The sequence below is a fragment of the Cetorhinus maximus genome, chromosome 9, assembly GCF_964194155.1.
Source record: "Cetorhinus maximus chromosome 9, sCetMax3.hap1.1, whole genome shotgun sequence".
Taxonomy (NCBI): domain Eukaryota; kingdom Metazoa; phylum Chordata; class Chondrichthyes; order Lamniformes; family Cetorhinidae; genus Cetorhinus; species Cetorhinus maximus.
In genome coordinates this window covers 12,322,776-12,341,829 of record NC_135887.1, presented here as the reverse complement: position 1 = coordinate 12,341,829, position 19,054 = coordinate 12,322,776, and the positions used below count along the sequence as shown (strand labels likewise).

General features: G+C 41.7%; 1 protein-coding gene across 1 annotated transcript in view; it reads right to left on the bottom strand.

Annotated features, from left to right (window-relative positions):
- Positions 1–14,871, bottom strand: part of vps53 (VPS53 subunit of GARP complex) — a 250,550-nt gene extending 235,679 nt beyond the window's left edge. Inside the window, exons 1-3 of the mRNA XM_078548073.1 lie at positions 14,748–14,871; positions 11,278–11,358; positions 7,357–7,406 (exon numbers count right to left, since the gene is read on the bottom strand). Of these exons, the coding sequence (XP_078404199.1) occupies positions 7,357–7,406; positions 11,278–11,358; positions 14,748–14,843 (227 nt within the window). The 5' untranslated portion in view covers positions 14,844–14,871. The remainder of the gene's footprint in view (positions 1–7,356; positions 7,407–11,277; positions 11,359–14,747) is intronic.
- Between the last annotated feature and the right edge of the window lie 4,183 nt (positions 14,872–19,054).

The following is a 19,054-nucleotide window of genomic DNA, read 5'->3' as shown; positions in this document are numbered from 1 at the left end:
CCAAAGAAGGTTCACTAGGTTGATCCCAGATGTGTCAGGATTTTCTTATGAGGAGAGGTTGAGTAGTTTAGGCCTGTACTCATTGGAGTTTAGAAGAATGAGAGGTGACCTTATTGAAACATATAAGATTCTTGGGGGCTTGACAGGATAGGTGCTGAGAGGTTGTTTCCCTTTGTGGGAGAGTCTAGGACCAGAGAGCATAATCTCAGAGTAAGGGGTCGCCCATTTAAGACAGATGAGGAGGAATTTCTTCTCTCAGAGGGTAGTGAATCTGTGGAAGGCTGTAGAGGCTGGGTCGTTAAGTATATTCAAGGCTGAAATAGACAGATTTTTAAACAGTAAGAGAATCAGGATTATGGGGAAAATGCAGGAAAGTGGAGTTGAGGATTATCAGATTAGCCATGATCTCATTGAAAGGCAGAGCAGACTTGATGGGCCGAATGGCCTACTTCTGCTCCTACATCTTACGGTCTTATAGAATGATTTCTTTTGGAAAATTAGAGTCAGGAAGGTGCTCTTCAGATACATGATCAACAAATGCAATTACCAGGAGAGCTGCATTTTGCCTAAAACACTTCTTTTTAAGTATTTAAGTATGGTCAGGTGAATGGGAGGGGATGGTAAGAACCCAATACAAATGCTTCACTTCCAGCCAGGCATTTCTTTTTAAATGTAATGTGTGTATTTTTGCTGTTGTGGACGCCCACGTTGTAAATACCAGAGTCGCTGCATCTCTCTTACACACAAAAAAAATTATGCTCTTTGTCAAAAAGTCTTCTGATGGAAAACTGTCAAAATACTTCCCTGTGTTAGGAGCCTAGACACAGAATAGAAAAGTGCCTCCGTTTGGAGCTGTCAAACACAAGAAAGTATGTAGCTAATGCTTTCAAAAGGCAGGCACAGATCCTTTGTAAAATGGAAAGTAAATCTGTCAGCACCTCCGAGTGCTGAGGCAATGCCAACACAAGCAACGCTGACTGATAGATAAATGTCTGCAGGACCTGAGCACAAACAGAATTCCAAAATGCACTAATTCATTATCTGAAGTCTACGCCTTGCAAATCTTCTTTTGTCATCCCAAGTAACCAAGACACTGTATATTCCACAAACTATTTGTTATTCTTGAAAGAGTAACTTTGACCTGGCCACAATGCCTAATCAAGGAGACACAAACATGTCCACCATTTCACCACCAAGTTAATATTCTTGTGATGGCTTTAAGTTGTGGCTGAATCGGATTTTTTTCAGCTATTTATTTGACTGCCAAAATTTTCAACACGCAACATGCGCCAAATGGGTTTGATGCATCAGTTGTGAAAACAAATCTTGAGTTGATTTTCAGATGTACTAGGCAACATTTCACACTGAAAAAGCTTATTTTTTTTTTTAAAAGTGTGTTATAAGCAAGTAAACTTTATACAGAAAACGCTTCTACAGATATGATTAAATGTACATTACATGCAAATGTGCAATTCAGGTGAAAAATTACAATCATAATTGCACAAACTCCTTGTTGAATTTCTTAATGATTTTCAAGCAATAAAAATAGATTTTTCTTCTTTCAACAGAAATCATAGTAAAGCTCAGATTTTGACTATCATTTCTTTGTTACTGAAAGTAAAGTACTTTTTTGCCCTAATCTGACAGCATCATACAACTGTTCCCAGTTCTAGAAAAGACCACTAAACACACTGAACAAACAAAGGGAGACTGACACACCATTGAATGATCTGGGAAAATGATGCTAAATAATAAAAAAGCAGAATCTTGGAATGCAGACTGTCAAAAATCTATTATATATCCTTACATTATTCTGAAACTTGTCTTTCAAAAGGGTCATATTAATTGCAGTTTAATAACTAGGCTTGGCTTTGAGTGTAAAAACAACAGTAATGAAGACAATAATGGAACAAAAGAGTGGCGACTTCCGTTTCCATCCAAGACTTTTAAAGGAAATAGGTGAAAACATTGGAGATGACCTGACTGTAATCTTCCAAATTTCCCTCAATTCAGGAATTGGTCCTTTCGATTGGAAAATCACACGTCACTCCATTATTTAAGAAAGGGGGGGCTGGGGGGGTGGAGAATTTGTCGCAAAATTACTAGAGTCTATTTTTTACGATAGTGTGTGTGGATGGTGTAAAAATTTTCAGCTGATCACAGAATGCCAGCGTCAATTTCTAATGGGTAGGTCTTGCCTGACAAATCTGACTGAATTTTTTGAAGATGACTAAAATGGTGGACAGGGAATGTCTATGGATGTTATTTATACAGATTTCCAGATAGCATTTGATAAAGTTCCTCATAAGAGGCTATTAGCTAAATCTGAAGTTCATGGAATTGATGGCAAATTAATGACCTAGTTAGGAAATTTACTGAGGAACAGGAAACAGAAAGTAGAGATAATAAGCAGGTATTCTAATAGGTAGGATGTGACTAGTGGTGTCCCACAAGGATCTGTGTTGGGGTCTCAGCTAGTCACCATATTTATTAACTTAGATGATGCAATAGAAAGTCACAAATCCAAGTTGGCAGATATCACAAAGATAGAGGTCATTGTAAGCAGTGTGACTGCAAGCATAACATTCCAAAGAAATATTAATAGATTAAGTGAATGCTCAAATTAGTGACAAATGCATGTTAATGTCGGCAATTGTGAGGTTGTCCATTTTGTGCCTAATAGGATAGAATAGATTGCTTTCGAAATGGTAAAAAGCTAAAACCAATGGAGATCCAAACAGACATGGGGTCCAGATGCATAGATCATAAAAATGTCATGGACAGGTACAGGAAATAATAAATTTATTGAAATGTTGGTCTTTGTATCTAGGAGGACTGAGATACAAGTGGTTGGAAGTTGTGCTACAACTCTGCAAAGCTCTGGTTAGACCAACCCTGGAGTATTATGAGCAGTTCTGGGCAATAAATCTTAGGAAGAATATATTGGCCTTGGAAGAAGTGCAGCATAGATTCACCAGAAAGATACCTGGACTCTCTGGGTTAAGTTACAAAGAGAGGTCACACAAACTACGGTTGCATTCTCTGGAATTTAGAAGGGTGAGTTGATCAAAGTTTTCAAAATATTAAAGGGGAACTATACACTTTACCCTACTCTATATACTTACTTCTGCTGGTTGGGGAGTCTATGAGGAAGCATAGTATAAAAAGCAGAACCAGGCCTTTCAAGAGTGAAGTTAGGAAACACTTCTACACACAAAGTGTGTCAGGAGTTTGGAGCTTCCCTTCCGCAAACAACAACTGATGCTAGATCAATTATTAATTTTAAATCTGAGGCTGATAGATTTTTGTTATCAAAAGGTTTAGGAATCTGGACAAAGGTTATGGAGTTAGTTCACTGGTCAGCCATAAACTCTTGAAATGGTGGAACAGGCTCATGGGGCTAAATTGCCTCTCCTGTTCCTACATTCTTATGTGTTAATATGGTAATGGAATACTTCGCCTGTAGATATTGTATCTTTTGTGCGACAACCAGGACATTTTTGTAAAAGAAATACCTGCATTAATTTAGTACCTTATGAAGACCCTCAAATATCTTAAACAGTTCCACACAAAGTACTTAAAAGTAAGCCTCATAAGGGAAGGCAGTGACGTAGTGGTAATGTCACCCGGACTAGTAATCCAGAGGCCCAGGCTAATGTTCTGGAGATATGGATTCAAATCCCACGGCAGCCTTGCCAATTCAATGAAGAATAAAAATCTGTAAAAGCTTGTCTCAATAACGGTGACTGTGAAACTATCATCGAGTGTTGTAAAAATCGATATGGTTCACTAATGCCTCTTTGGGGAAGTAAATCTGCCATCCTTACATGTTGACTCCAGATCCATAGCAATGTGGTTGACTCTTAACCATTCTGAAACAGCCAAGCAAGCCACTCAATTCAAGGGCACTTAGGGATGGGCAACAATTGCTGGCTTTGCCAACAACATCCATATCCCATGAGAGAATTTTTTAAAAGTTGTAGGCTGCTTTGTGCACAGCAAGATCCCGAAACAACTATTTGCACAATTGCAAATTGCTGCAGGGTAATCACAAGAGCTGCAAAATTAATGTACGACACACACACATATCACTAGCTGTTTGAGCACATTTACAATTCCCTGCACAACATGCACTGTGAACATTGCAGCCATCTGTGGCAACAAAAGCATACCAAAAGATTAGTGTGCAAGTGATGCACCCTACTGGGCTGCTCCTGCAGCACTTCATTCAAGCACTAATCATTTCCCATCCAAATTTCGATTTACTCGTGTAAATTAATGCCGTCAATTAATAGAAAAAATGCAGAAAGATTAGCTAGAGTCAAAAACAATAACCAGAAAAGTTTTGGTTACATTGGAGTTTACGGAGGAAGATGAAACAAAAGTCTTGCATATAATAAATATCTTGCATTTATAGAGTGCCTTTAAGATAGCAAAACATCCCAAAGGGCTTAATTCAATGCTGAGCCACGTAATGTGATATTAGGGCAGATAACCCAATGCTTGGTCAAAGAACAAAGTTTTAAGGAGTGTCTTAAAGGGGGAAAAATGGTAGAGAGGCAGGGAGGTTTAGGGAAGGAGTTCCAGAGATTAAGGCTTCTGCGGCTGAAGGCACAGCCATCAAAGGTGAAACAAATAAAATCTGGGATGTTCAAGAGGTCAGAATTGCAGGAGCACAGATAACTAAGTTTACAGGGTGGAGAGATTACAGAGATGGGGAGGTTATGGAGGGACGTGAAAACAAGGATGAGAATTTTAAAAGTGAAGGAAGGACAGCAAACAGTAAAGGGGTGTTGCATGATCAGAAAAAATTGTAATAGATAAACAAATGGATTGGAGTTGATGCAGTTCTTATGATGCCACAATGGTGTAAAGTAGGATATTCCAGGATACTGGCCAAGGAACACTGAAGGAATGACAATATATGTCCAAATCAGGATGGTTTGTGACTTGAAGAGGAACTTTTGGGTGATGATATTCCAACAATATTGCCTTGTTTGTCCTTCTCTTTTGTAAAAGTGGATGAGAAAATGCTGTTGAAGTAACTTTGATAAGTTGCTGCAGTGCACCCTGTAAATTGTACATAGTGCAGCCACAGTGCAACGGTGGTAGAGGGGATGGATATTGAGTCCAATGATAGGGCCACCAAATTACTTGGTGTCAAGCTTCTTGCATGTTATTGTGGCTACAGTCATCAAGTGGTGAATATTCCAACTCCATTTAAATGGTCAGGAAGTGAAGCAGTTAGCACACTCAGCCTTTGCCATTTTCTTTTAGCCACGGTGCTGACATAGTTAGTCCAGGTTTACTTCTAGTCAACAGTAGTCTCCAAGACATTGAAGATAAGAAACTCAGGAATGGTTGTGCACTGAATGACAAGGAAAGATGGCAGGGATTTCTCCTTTTGGTATTTAATGCCATAATCATTACCTGTGCTTATTCCCAAAACTGGATGTTTTCCTGGTACTGCTGTAGGCTGGCATGGGCTATTCTCATCTATCCCACACTAAGTCTCTTGTTCATCCATTTGCTCTGCATTGGTTCCTGGTGCCCCAGGATTTAAAATTCTTGCCTTTATCTTTACATGGCTTCAAACCCACACACTCCCAACCCAAAATCATCATTCCCAACCCCATGTTTTTGTGTATTACTCCCTCTCTTCGTCTTATCATCGGCCATAGCTTTAGCTGCTCCAGCAGTGTGGCTCACTTACACGTGCTAGAAGTTAAGTTCCAGCTGGAATTTTTTCCCTAAGTTTTCCTGTCTCACTACCTCCCTCTCCTTTGATGCCTTCTTTAAAACTCAGTTCTTCCGCCAAGCTTTTAGTCTTCCCTCATAAAATCCCATTTTTTGGTTCTATGTCCATTTTTTTATGCCCTGGGTATTTTACTGCGCTACTGTTGCTATGTAAATGGAGCTGCTGATATTGAACAGCAGAAAAGGGCAAACTAAGTAAATGTTGGTAAAAGAGCTAGCATAGTTTTGGTAACTCATGACTAACAAGCCTAACAAAAGCTCTTCCACAGATTGCAGAGGTTCTCAACAAAGGAAAACAAATGAATGCCATATACATAGATTTTCAGAAGCTATTTCATGAGGGTCCTGCAAAAGAAATTGTTAATTAAAATTATGACACAGAATTAGAAGCAACCTATTCACCTGGATAGGAAATTGATTGGGAAGTATGGGCAGAGAGTCAGGATAAACAGAAGTGCTTGCACTGGTGGGAAGCTGCAAATGGTGGCCCCAAGAATCAGTGCTGGGCCCCAATTGTCCACCTCATCTGTAAATGACCAGGAATTGGGAACATAGAGAAACGTACCCAAGATATCAAATGATAGTGCAGAACTTGAGAATTGCTGAAAAAAGAGACGTGCCTTTGAAGCTTTTCGTTATGCACTCATCAGGACAGATCCTCAAGAATACCATGCAGTATAAATTGCTGTTCCCTTTGCAATTGGTATTCTTGTGAATTGTCTTGATGAGTGCAAGATGAAAAGCTTTGGCATGTCTCATTTTATCATTAATATCAAATGATATTAAGTTGGAAGGTATAGTTAATCATAGCATTTTATAACACAGGAGGCCATTCAGCCTATTGCACCTGTGTCAGCTCTTTGAAAGAACTACTTAATTAATCTCACTCCCTTTTTTTTATTTCTTTCATGGAATGCGGGTGTGGCTGGCAGGGTCAGCATTTGTTGCCCGTCCCTAATTGCCCTTGAACTGAGTGGCTTGCTAGGCCATTTCAGAGGGCAGTTAAGAGGCAACCACATCTGGAGTCACATCTAGATCACACTGGGTGAGGATGGAAGACTTCCTTCCCTAAAGGGCAATAATAAACCAATCGGTTTTTATGACAATCATGTCATAATGACAATCATGATAATTTCATGGTCACTATTCCTGAGACTAGGTTTGTAACTCCAGATTTATTAATTGAATTCTAATTCCACCAGCTGCCGTGGTAGGATTTGAATCCAATGCCCATTAATATTAGCCTGGCCCTATGGATTTCTAGTCCAGTGACATTACCACTACACAACTATCTCCTCTCAAGATTGCTGCCTCACAGTTACATGCATTATGAAGGTAGTGTTATGCATACATAACCTATTATAGCTAGTTACCTAACAATTTGCACTCATAATACAACATTTTTAATGTAGAAAAATGTCCTAAGGCGCTTCATGGGGGCGTAACTAAGAAAATGAACAGCAAAGGAGATACTCAAATGGATGGGTGGTGCACAAGGACAATCTTCACTCGTATGTACATTTAAATGAGACACTGTCAAATGGGACTCTGTGGAATCCTTACAGACAGTAAAGAGAGTTAACAGTTTATTTCACTCACCTTATCTTTAGTCTAATCTTGTTTACAACTTCATCAATGTTAGCTAAAGACTTAGGAGAGAAAGAAAAGCCAGAATGAGAACAGTTTGTGATAAGCTAAACTGAGTAAAGAGCAGCTTTAAATTCAGTAAAGCAGTGACTCCTAGTGGAACACAAAATATGCACAGTTAATCCTTCAAGCAAACATGAATTCTTCACAACCTTAATTTACAGTTCTATTATCCATAAACATCGAGGTTATTCCAGATAATATATATTGAGCAATTTGTTTAGAAGAATGGCCAACAGAAGACTTTTAATGCAATTAAACTATTAACTTATAGTCACACAACTGGCATCCCAATATAGACAAGATTAATAACAATCTGTTATTTATATATCACCTTTAACATAATAAAATGTCCCAAGGTGCTTCACAGAAGCGTTATAAGCAAATAGTGACACATAAGGTGATATTAGGGCAGAAGGCCAAAAACTTGGGCCAAGAGGTAGGTTTTAAGGAGTGTCTTAAAGGAGAAGGAAAGCGAGGTAGAGAGGCAGTGAGGTGTAGGGAGAGGAATTCCAGAACTTAAGGCCAAGGCAACAGAAGGCAAGGCCATTTAAAATCAGGGATGCACAAGAGGCCAGAATTAGATGAGTGATGATAACTCAAGGGGTAATGGGGTTAGAGAAGGTTACAGATAGGGAGGGAAGAGGCCATGGAGGGATTTGAAAATAAGGATGGGAATTTTTAAATCGATAAGCCAATGTAGGTCAGTGAGCACAGGGGCAATAGATGAACAATACTTGGTGTGCGTAAGGATACAGGCACCAGAGGTTTGGATGACCTCAAGTTTATGGAGGGTAGGATGTGGCAGGCCTGCTGGGAATGCATTAGAGTAGCCAAGTCTAGAGGTGACAAAGGCATGAATGAGGGCTTCAACAGCAGATGAGTTGAGACAGGGACAGTGTCGGGCAATGTTATGGAAGTGGCAATAGGCGGTCTTAGTGATGGCACCAATATGTGGTCAGAAGCTCATCTCAGAGTCAAATATGAAAGCAAGGCTGCAAACAGACTGGTTTAGTCTCAGACAGTTGCCAGAAACAGGGATGGAGTTGTCACTAGGAAATGGATTTTGTGGTTTTGGTCCTCCCAATGTTTAGTTGGAGGAAATATTTGTTCAATTTCTCCTGGATGTCAGATAAACATTTCGAAAATTCAGCAACAGTGGAGGAATCAAGAGAGGTGGTGAGGTTGAGCTGGGTGTTATCAGCATACATGTGAAAAATAATGCTGTGCTTTCGGATGATGTCACCAAGGTGCAGCACGTAGATGGAAAACAGGAGGCGGCCAGGGACAGATCCTTGGGGGACACCGAAGATAACAGTGCAAGAGCAGGAAGTGAAGCCACTGCAAGTGATACAATAACTACAATAGATAAATAAGAATGGAGCAAGGCGAGTGCAGCACCACACCACTGGATGACAATGGAGTGGTATTGGGGGAGAATGGGTGGTCCACTATGTCAAAAGTCAGAAAGGTCGGTTACTTCTCCTAGAACAAAAACCTGTACATTGAACAGTCTCTCCTAAGAGAATTGGCCCTGGCATGGAGCAGACACAATAATAAGGAAACAGAACTGATCAGATTGTATACCTGTTGAGCTCTCTGCTTAAGTAACTAGGAGGCAGTCACACTGCAGTACAAAGTTATTCTGTGTCACAACAACACTGCAGTTATACTCTAAAAACAGCATGAATCCAAAATCAGTGTCCAACCTGACAACCTAAAGTGAAAATTAGTGAGACTCCCTTCACTTCAGTGTTAGATTAGGCATTGGCACTTGATATATCCTGCACTAGTTTTTTTATTAATTCGCAGGACGTGGGCTAGAATTTATTTGTCCACCACTAAATGCCCTTGAGAAGGTATCTTGAATCACTGTAGTCCATCATAGTGGTTTTGATACAACTGCATAGCTTGCTAGGCCATTTTAGAGAACAACTAAGTCAACCACATTGCCGTGGGTCTAGAGGCACATATACACCAGACCAAGTAAGGACAGCAGGTTGCCTTCCCCAAAAGGACATTAGTAAACTAGTTGAGTTTTTACAACAATCTTGTAGTTTCATGGTCACCACTAGTGATACTAGCTTTTTCTTCCAGACTTACTGAATTCCACACTTAACTGAACTTAAATTTCCTCACTGTCATGGTGGGATTTGAGCTCTGGATTATTAGCCCAGTAACGTAACTACTATGCTACTGTATCCAGTGGTACCACATAGAAAACACAGCTTCAATCAGAACAGCCAGTAAATCAGATATATTTGAATTATTTCTGTCAAATGCAGCATTTGTGTACATGTCAGCACCATGTTTAACAAATCACCCAAAGCACTGGGAAATTGTTGTAAGAAGCTGGCACACTTTCCGACTGTCATCCTGAGGATGATTAATTTGTGCAAGGCTGAACTGGTGCCAAAGACTCGGAAAACCCGATAAAGGAGGATCTTTTTGAAGCATTTGGTCGATTCCTTTAGTCCTATTTATTTTTAAAGCACAGTCTGAAATATTCCAATAATGGGATTTTTTTTGGGAAGATTTCTTTCCTTCACTTATCTCATTCTAGATAGTTTCCCTACATGCCTTGTATATTCCCTATCTAATGGGAGGGTAGAAGGCCTGCTCCCAAGTTCATTTCCAAACCTGCTCTGTACCCAGTCACTCAAAAGGGATCAATACTCTTACATTTAGTACATGTGAAAAAATTCATCTTGGCGCTTCACCTCCAATGGAAACCTCTTAGGTTGGGCTGCCTTGCTGTTTGTCTACTCCAGGCATAACTAATGGAGGGGAGTGGGGGGAATTGCAGAGAGGCTCCACTGACTGCACTGAGGTCCCTGACTGCACAGGCCCAAACCAGAAACAATTGATTCCAGGAAAGTATGCTATCAGCCAAATACAATCTAAAGTTGTGGTACCCATTGTTTTAAATGCAGCTGCTCTATGACACCTCCCTTTAAAGTGATGTTACCGAAGCAACCCAAGGATCAAGTATACACCAGCAATGATTTGCCAGAAGATCAAGGATTAGCTTACTGAATATACTTTATAGATATATATGAAACAAGAGTGTTTTGAGTGAGAAGGACTCCCTCTAGATTTTGCTTCTCTTTAAATCAACTCTCCTTCCCTTGAGAAAAAGCTTGGCTTTAATCCCCTTATTTGCAGCTTTTTGATGACTGTAGATATCCTGTCTCAAACTGACAATAAGCCAATATAAGTGGCAGAAAGCTTTATGACAGCATCTTTCCTCATCAGCTACACTGAACCCAGAGCTGTCTGTAGTTCAAAATTCAGTACAAATAAATGGCATTCACATAGCACTTTAGCACTTACAGCCATAATCTTATTGAATGGCAGAGCAGGCTCGAGGGGCTGAATGGTCTACTGCTGTTTCTATTTCTTATGTTCTTATGTTTTGGGCTGCAGACTTGCTGTAACTCATTAAATCTCCTCTCAGGAATGTTCGAAAGCACTTATGTAAAATGAATTACTCTGAGCCCAGTCACTGTTATACAGACAAATTCAACAGCCATTTTGTAGACAACAATGCCACGCAACCAGCAATGAGTGAATAACAAATTAAATTTTTTGTACTCTCCAGGAGACTCACTGAGGGGCTCTCAACACAGAATAAATGCAAAGAACGAACTTTTTCAATAGAATAATATAAAAGAGAGATGCCATGCAAAGGAATACACTCTGCTTTCCTGCCTAATCCCAGACAACTGTCTTTTCATCGAGTACCTTCTGTTGGTTCAAATAGACAGTCCTGAGCCTTCAGGTGACCAGAACAACAGAGTCACTATCTGGCAGATCATATGGAAAAACCACACATCATTGAAAAAAATCCAGCTATCCCTTCAGCTCGCTTACCTGTTCTGTTGGGAACAGCGTGTTGATGTATTCCACCGCATTGAAATCAGCCCTGTCCAAGGGGTCCTGGCTGGGGAACACCTGTGTGATTCAGTGAAAATGACTGGTCAAGTTCTTCATTTAATAATTATCATTCAACAACATTAAGGCCCCCATCTGACTCTGCACAACCTTGAGGAAAGAATTTTTTGCAGTTCTGATTTACTTCTAGCAACTTTTCATATGTGAAGCTGGGGAAAATCATTTAAATCTCTTATGCTTCTCAGTTTATATGCAAGTTCTTGTTTTTATTTTGCCACTTCTCTCTTCCTCTCCTGAAGGTTTCAACTCCTGCTGGGGGTGGATGAAGTATCCTTCACAATGCCAGTTAATCCCAATTTGAGAAGAGCAGCTCTGACTTCATCAGCTGAGGGTCGCCAATTCCCACATCAATTGTCTGCAGCTTCTTTCCAAATAAACCATGGAAAGGTTTCAACTATTGATTCACACATTGCAGGAATAGGATGGATGTTGGCCATCCTATTGGACCTTTTACCGAGAAAGAAAAGTCCTTCAAGCTGTATTGGGTATGATCCAAGATCTCTAAAGGTTAAAAACCAACACTGTCCAATCCCACAAAAATTATTAAACCTGGAAAGAAACATTGTGCCTGACAAACAGATTCTCCAGATTCTACCTGTTGACTTCTTGATTTTAAAAACTAATTCTGCTCCTCAGCCCTTGCAAGTGGGTTTCCCCCTAAAGACAATGGCTTCTGGGACAAAGTCCTTTGTTATCTCAATACAGCTCCATGATTCAAGATTCAGAACCATCCTGATGCCTTGTTTGGAATCTTTTCCAATAAACTGGGCACAATGATCCCGATGTGGTCTCAGCCAAGTGCTGAGGCTATCTCCTTTCCTGCTAGAGCCACATACCCATCCCAAAATCTTATTTGATCAGAGTCACTTTTTAATATGAGGACACTGCCAACAGCACAGCTGAATCTTCCTCTTGTCTACTTAATTAAACCAATGAAAGCCAAATAATTTATTAATCATTTTCAGTGCTTTTCCCACCAACATCCAATACTTTCCATATATCAATATTAAACACAATCCTATTCATCTTACTTTCCTTTGATTTTATCCAGCTCCTCAAATTCCACCTTTCACATATAACTTGTCATTATCCACAAGTAATTTACTGAACCTGCCTGTAATTGGGAGAATTCTGAAAATATTTAAAATAAAGAAATTCCCCTTTGAACGATTTGTGACTGCAGTGAAGCCAATCAACAATGGCGACCTTTTGTACAAATTTCAGATGATATTTATCAGCAATATTGTCCAGTGAACTCATTTTTAAGTTTTCATTTTTGGAATAATAATATTCTGCTTTTTTGTGTTAATATTACTCCAAGTGTGGAATTGCTTTAGGTAGATGTTTGGTAAGAACAGGAAGGGAAATCAATTTGCACACAAGTCTGGTAAATGCTGGAATCAAATTAATTATAAAAATTTTCCAGCATGTTGGGAAATTGTGCCACTTTGTTATTTTAATTTATTCATTCATGGGATGTGGGCATCGCTGATAAGGACAGCATTTATTGTCAATCCTAATTGCTCGATGTGGTGGTGGTGAGCCATCTTCTCGAATTGCTGCAGTCTTTATGGCGTTAATACACCCACAGTGCAGTTAGGCAGAGAGGTTCAGGGCTTTGACCCACCAACAATGAAGGAACAGTGTTGTATTTCCAATACGTGTGACTTAGGAGAGGAGACTGCAAGTTCCGGTGTTTCTATGTGCCTGCTGCCCTTGCCCATCTAGGCAGTAAAGGTGGTAGGTTTGAAAGGTGCTGTCAAAGAAGCCTTGGTGAGCTGCTGCGTTGCACCTTACTGGGGGTTAATGCTGCAGACACAGTACACTGGTCCTGAAGGGAGTGAATGTTTAAAGTAGCAGATGCCAATCAGGTGTGCTGCTTTGTGCTTAACAGTATCGAGCTTCTTAAGCATATTGAAGCTACAACCACCCAAGCAAGTGAAGAGTATTTCATCACACTCCTAACTTATGCCTTGTAGATGGTGGAAAGGTTTTGGGGAGTCAGAAGGCAAGTTACTTGCTGCAGAATTTCCAGCCTGTACCTCGCTCTTGTAGCCACAGCCTTTATATGGCTGGTTCTGCAAAGTTTCTGCTCAATGGTAACACCCAGGATGTTGATGGTAGGGGATTCAGCAAAGGTAATGCTGTTGAATGTCAAGGGGAGGTGGTTAGCTTCTTTCTTGTTGGAGGTAGTCTTTGCCTGGCACTTGTATGCTACAAATGTTACTTGCCACTTATTAGCTCAAGCCTGAACGTTGCTCAGGCCTTGCTGCATGTAGGCATGAGCTGCTTCAGTATCTGAGGAGTCTACTAAACACTTGAAATCATCAGCAACCATCCCCATTTCTGACCTTATGATCGAGGGGAGATCATTGATGAAACAGGTGAAGATGGTTGGACCTAGGACACTGCCCTGAGGAACTCCTGCAGTGACGTCCTGGGGCTGAGGTGATTGGCCCTCAATAACGACAATCACCTTTCTCGCTTTGTGAGCACAATTTAAAAATTCCTTCCAGCCTGGTCGGTGAAACTACAGTCCAGGCTGAATTCCTAGTCTCCAGTGTGCTTGCTGGTCTCAGCTACAAAAAGGGTATGGCAATTGATTCACATTCCTTGTTTTGGGAGAAGAAAAAATATCACCAGGAAATCTATGCATAGGTAAGGGTCATGCTCAGCTATGTGATCCTCCAACAGAAAACATGCTGCCAAAAAGTCCAACCTTATGCCATTTCGACAAGATGCTAAAGTAAGGCTCACACCCTTGGAACTGCAATCCAGCATCGCTCAGCATCTTTGGGTAATTAAGACTGCCTCATCACAAGTACCAATTTTGCCCGATTCTGTCCCACAGAAGAATTTATATATTTTTTAAAAATTTGAAGCTTTAAGGCGTCCTATTATGATGCAAGTACCCAAAATATCTACCTCCTCGCTGTTGGGCTGGTCTCATTTTGTCACAGATTCGTCGAGCAAGGAATCACTCCCTGGGCCGGATACCTGCAGGCTTCAGTTTGGGAGTTACACACACACACACCGACAGCTGAATAAAATAACTGCCTTTTTAAATCAACGGGTTCACAGTTTGTGCCACTCCGAACCCACCTCCACTGGGGACAACTGCATCTGTCCCAGTTCAGCAAGTGTGGGTAATTATGTCAAATTAAAGCAGTCCAGCAGAATGGGACAAATGACTTGAGAGCCACTGTGGCCGAGCAGGGGGGGTGGGTGGGTGAGAGTTGCCAGGGAGACTGCAGGGCGCCGACAGGCAGCTGTCACTGGGCTGTCAATAAACATAACCTATGACCTCTCCCCCCCCCCCCACCCCCCCGGAATTCATGGTCTCCAGGATAAATAAAAGCTTCAGCCCGTCTCCATCGCCTGCTCTATACCTGGTCTATCGCCAGCTGCACCTCCGGGCTCAGGTACAACACACCCTCCAACTCATCCACAAACTCCAGCTCTTCCTCCTCCATGGCGGCGGCCATCGCCCGCGAGATGCACGCTGGGATGCGGGAGGACACGGGCCCCGGGGCGGCACGTGACACGGGAGGGAGCGGGCGGCGACTGAAGCCGGCCTCTGTCGTCACGTGATCCGGGGCCAAGCTGCTTTTGCTCCCACTTCAATGGGGTTTCCAAACTTGCCTTAAAAAGTTTGTGCCATGGATAATAGTTCGTTAATAATTGTTCGTGTTATCCCTAATAGAACTTTTTTTTTTGAAATCCAACTTATGTTTAACCAAAGTAATATTAAATGTTGCAACAAATGGTTTTGGCCATTAAGAAAGGTGTGGTTTCCCAAGTTTAGAAAATGGATATGAATAAGCTTTTATTAGCAGCAGTTGTTACAAGTGACTATATATTAAAACATTATATTCATAAATACATTTTTACTCCACTTGTAATCTAACATGTTAATATTTATATTGTGGAGATAGAAAAAACCTGTAAATCTCAATGTAGAGGCAATGCTGAAAGTGCACAGCAGGCAAGTGCAGGCAAGCCTGAGTTTATCAGACTCGAAACGTTGACTTGTATCCCTCTCCGCCGATGCTGTCAGACCTGCTGAGTTTTTCCAGCTATTTTTGTTTTTGTTTCAGATTTCCAGCATCCGCAGTATTTTGCTTTGATCCTGAGTTTATCGGTGCCTGTGTCCAGTCTGGATACATGGGGAGGGTTAGCGGCAGGAAGGGCATCCGATGTAAAAAAAAACCCACCTGCCAAGCCCAAAAAAATGACGACCAATCAGCATTACGACCCCACGTAACATGGGAAAAGCCAAAAGAGGAACCGAACAAGGCTGAAAACGCACATCAGCAGATCGCTAGCTAATTACAGATGAGAAAGTGCATTTGACCCGCCTTGGTTCATTTATCCAGTCAAACCTTACATTCACTCCATCGCGGCCTAAATCATATCCTAAATTGTTTCCAATTCTTCAAGCAAAGGATTTAGGAATCTGGAACACTATCCTCCTCCCACCATCCCTGCCCACCCCCACCCTTTGAAAGCTGTTGAGGCTAAATCCATCGAAAATGTCAGAACTGTTCGGTGAGGGTATTAAGGGTTACAGAACCAAGGCGGGTAGATGGGGTTAAAATGCAGATCAACCACGATCTAATTGAATTTTAGAACAGGATCAAGGGGGTGAATGGACTACTCCTGTTACTAGATTCCTGAATAATTCCGGGGATTTTGCTGCCACTTTATCCACATATTGTTGACTCTTTAAAAAAAATAAAAATGGACTTGCATGTGAGTAGAACCTTTCATGACCTCAGGACATCCCAAAATGCTTTATAACCAATGAAGCACTTCTAAACTGTAGTTGTTGTAATATAGGACATGGCAGCCAATTTGCACACAGCAGTCTCCCACAAGCAGCATTGTGATAGTGACCAGATGATCCATTTTAATCATGTTGATTGAGGGATAAATGTTGGCCAGGGCACCTGGAATAGTTCCCCTGCTCTTCTTCAAAATAACACCATGGGATCTTTTGTATCTGCTTGAGAGAGCAGACAGGGGCCACAATTTAACATCTCACTTAAGGGACCTCCAACAGTGCCATACTCCCTCAGTACTGCACTGGCATATCAGTCTAGATTTTTATGCTCAAGCCTCTGAGGCGGAACTTGAACCCACAATCTTTTAATTCCAAGGCAAAGATGCAACCAACTGAGCCACAGCTGACACTTCATTTTTTTATTAATTCACGGGATGTGGGCTTCGCTGGCCTGGCCAGCATTTATTGCCCATCCCTGGTTTCCCTTGGGAAGGTGGTGGTGAGCTGCCTTCTTGAACAGCTGCAGTCCATGTGGTGTAGGTACACCCACAGTGCTATTATGGAGGGAGTTTTAGGCTTTTGACCCAACAACAGTGAAGGAACGGCAATATAGTTCCAAGTCAGGATGGTGAGTGACTTGGAGGGGAACTTCCAGGTGGTGGTGTTCCCATGTATCTGCTGCCCTTGTCCTTCTAGATGGTAATGGTTGTGGGATTGGAAGGTGCTTGCAAAGGAGCCTTGGTGAATCCCTGAAGTGCATCTTGTAGATGGTACACACTGCTGCCACTGTGCCTCGGTGGTGGAGGGAGTTAATGTTTGTGGATGTGGCGCCAATCAAGCGGCTGTTTTGTCCTGGACGGTGTCAAGCTTCTTGAGTGTTGTGGGAGCTGCACTCATCCAGGCAAGTGGAGAGTATTCCATCACACTCCTGACTTGTGCCTTGTAGATGGTGGATAGGCTTTGGGGAGTCAGGACATGAGTTACTCATCGCGTGATTCCTAGCCTTTGGCCTGCTCTTGTAGCCACAGTATTTATATGGCTAGTCCAGTTCAGTTTCTGGTCAATGGTAACCCCCAGGATGTTGATAGTGGGGGATTCAGTGATGGTAATGCCATTGAACATCAAGGGGCAATGGTTGAATTCTCTCTTGTTGGAGATGGTCATTGCCTGGCATTTGTGTGGCACGAATGTTAATTGCCACTTGGCAGCCCAAGCTTGGAAATTATTCAGGTTTTGCTGCATTTGGACATGGACTACTTCAGTATCTGAGGAGTCGCGAATGGTGCTGAACATTGTGCAATCATCAGCGAAGATCCCCACTTCTGACCTTATGATGGAAGGAAGATCATTGATGAAGCAGCTGAAGATGGTTGGGCTTAGGACGCTGCCCTGAGGAACTCCTGCATTTATATCCTGGAGCTGAGATGAGTGACCTCCAACAACCACAACCATCTTCCTTTGTGCTAGGTATGACTCCAACCAGCGGAGAGTTTTCCCCCTGATTCCCATTGACTACAGTTTTGCTCGGGCTCCTTGATGCTACACTCAGTCAAACGCTGCTTTGATGTCAAGGACAGTCACTCTCACCTCACCTTGAGAGTTCAGCTGTTTTGCCATGTTTGAACCAAGGCTGTAACGAGGTCAGGAGCTGAGTGGCCTTGGCGGAACCCAAACTGGGCATCAGTGAGAAGGTTATTGCTAAGCAAGTGCCACTTGATAGCACTGTTGATGACCCCTTCCATCACTTTACTGATGATTGAGAGTAGTCTGATGGGGCAGTAATTGGCCGGGTTGGATTTGTCCTAAATAAAAACCTAAATGCTGGAAAGTCTGAAATAAAAAGAGAAAATACTGGAAATACACTGCAGATCGGCCAGAACCTGTAAAGAGCAAAAAACACAGGCTAACATTTCAAATGTGTAACCGTTATCATCACACTTACTCAAACCTACGCAAGGAAACATGCATGAGATACAACACACCAGCAGGTGGCGGAATTGTACAACAGGAGTCATCTTAATCCCTGGCACTTATTTGGTCCTTGATATTTCCTGTTGTGTACTTCAGGAACTGCAATGTTTGGAGCAATGTTAAATAATAGAAACCAGTTTGAGAATACTAACAGTGTGGTATGACACAAGGCCACAAAACCAATGTTACTTTGCAGCTCCATCTGATTTTCTTCCCCAGAATAATAAGATTCTGCCTATATGTGCTTACAGGCACACACAAAGTCTGCCCTGTAGTTTTCAGGTGTTAATCAAAATGTTATCTTAGCAAAGAGCCACTTCTCTTTGTGCTAACAAAACCAAATTGAAATTAATTCACCTTTAAAATTTTAAATTCGCCCTTTCTACCCTAACACATTTTCCCAAAAAGTCAAGAGGTTGGGAACAGGCTGGAAATTGGGACTAAAGCTATTCAAACAAGAAGGGAGAGTTGGAAATGGGTGTCAACGAATCACTCGAGGACCTGCGAGGGGAAATGAGGGATAGAGACAGGGTGGCGGTTAGAGAGAAGGTTGGGGGGGGTGGGGAATGGAAACGGGAATTTTTGAGGAGGGGCTGATCCTGGCAAGTGTTTGTGCAAAAGGAGGACCATTCAGGAGGCCTGAATGGGACAGAGAGGTCAAAGCGCTCAAGTGGATATTCTCAATCTCGGTGGCAAAATAGCTCCACAAACTCTTCACACTTTGTGGTATGAATGAAGTGGGGGAAAGGTCAGAGGATTGTGGTTTGTCATCGTGAATAGGACATTGAGACCGCAACTGCCCTTCAGGGTTGGGTGATTGAGGTACTTTTGACCTTGGCTCAAATCTGACCTAAGCTGTAAAGGAGAAAGGGTTTTTTTTTTCAATTTGATGAGGAACCAAAGCTATTATTGCAGGACAATAATAAATAAAGAGGATTTTTT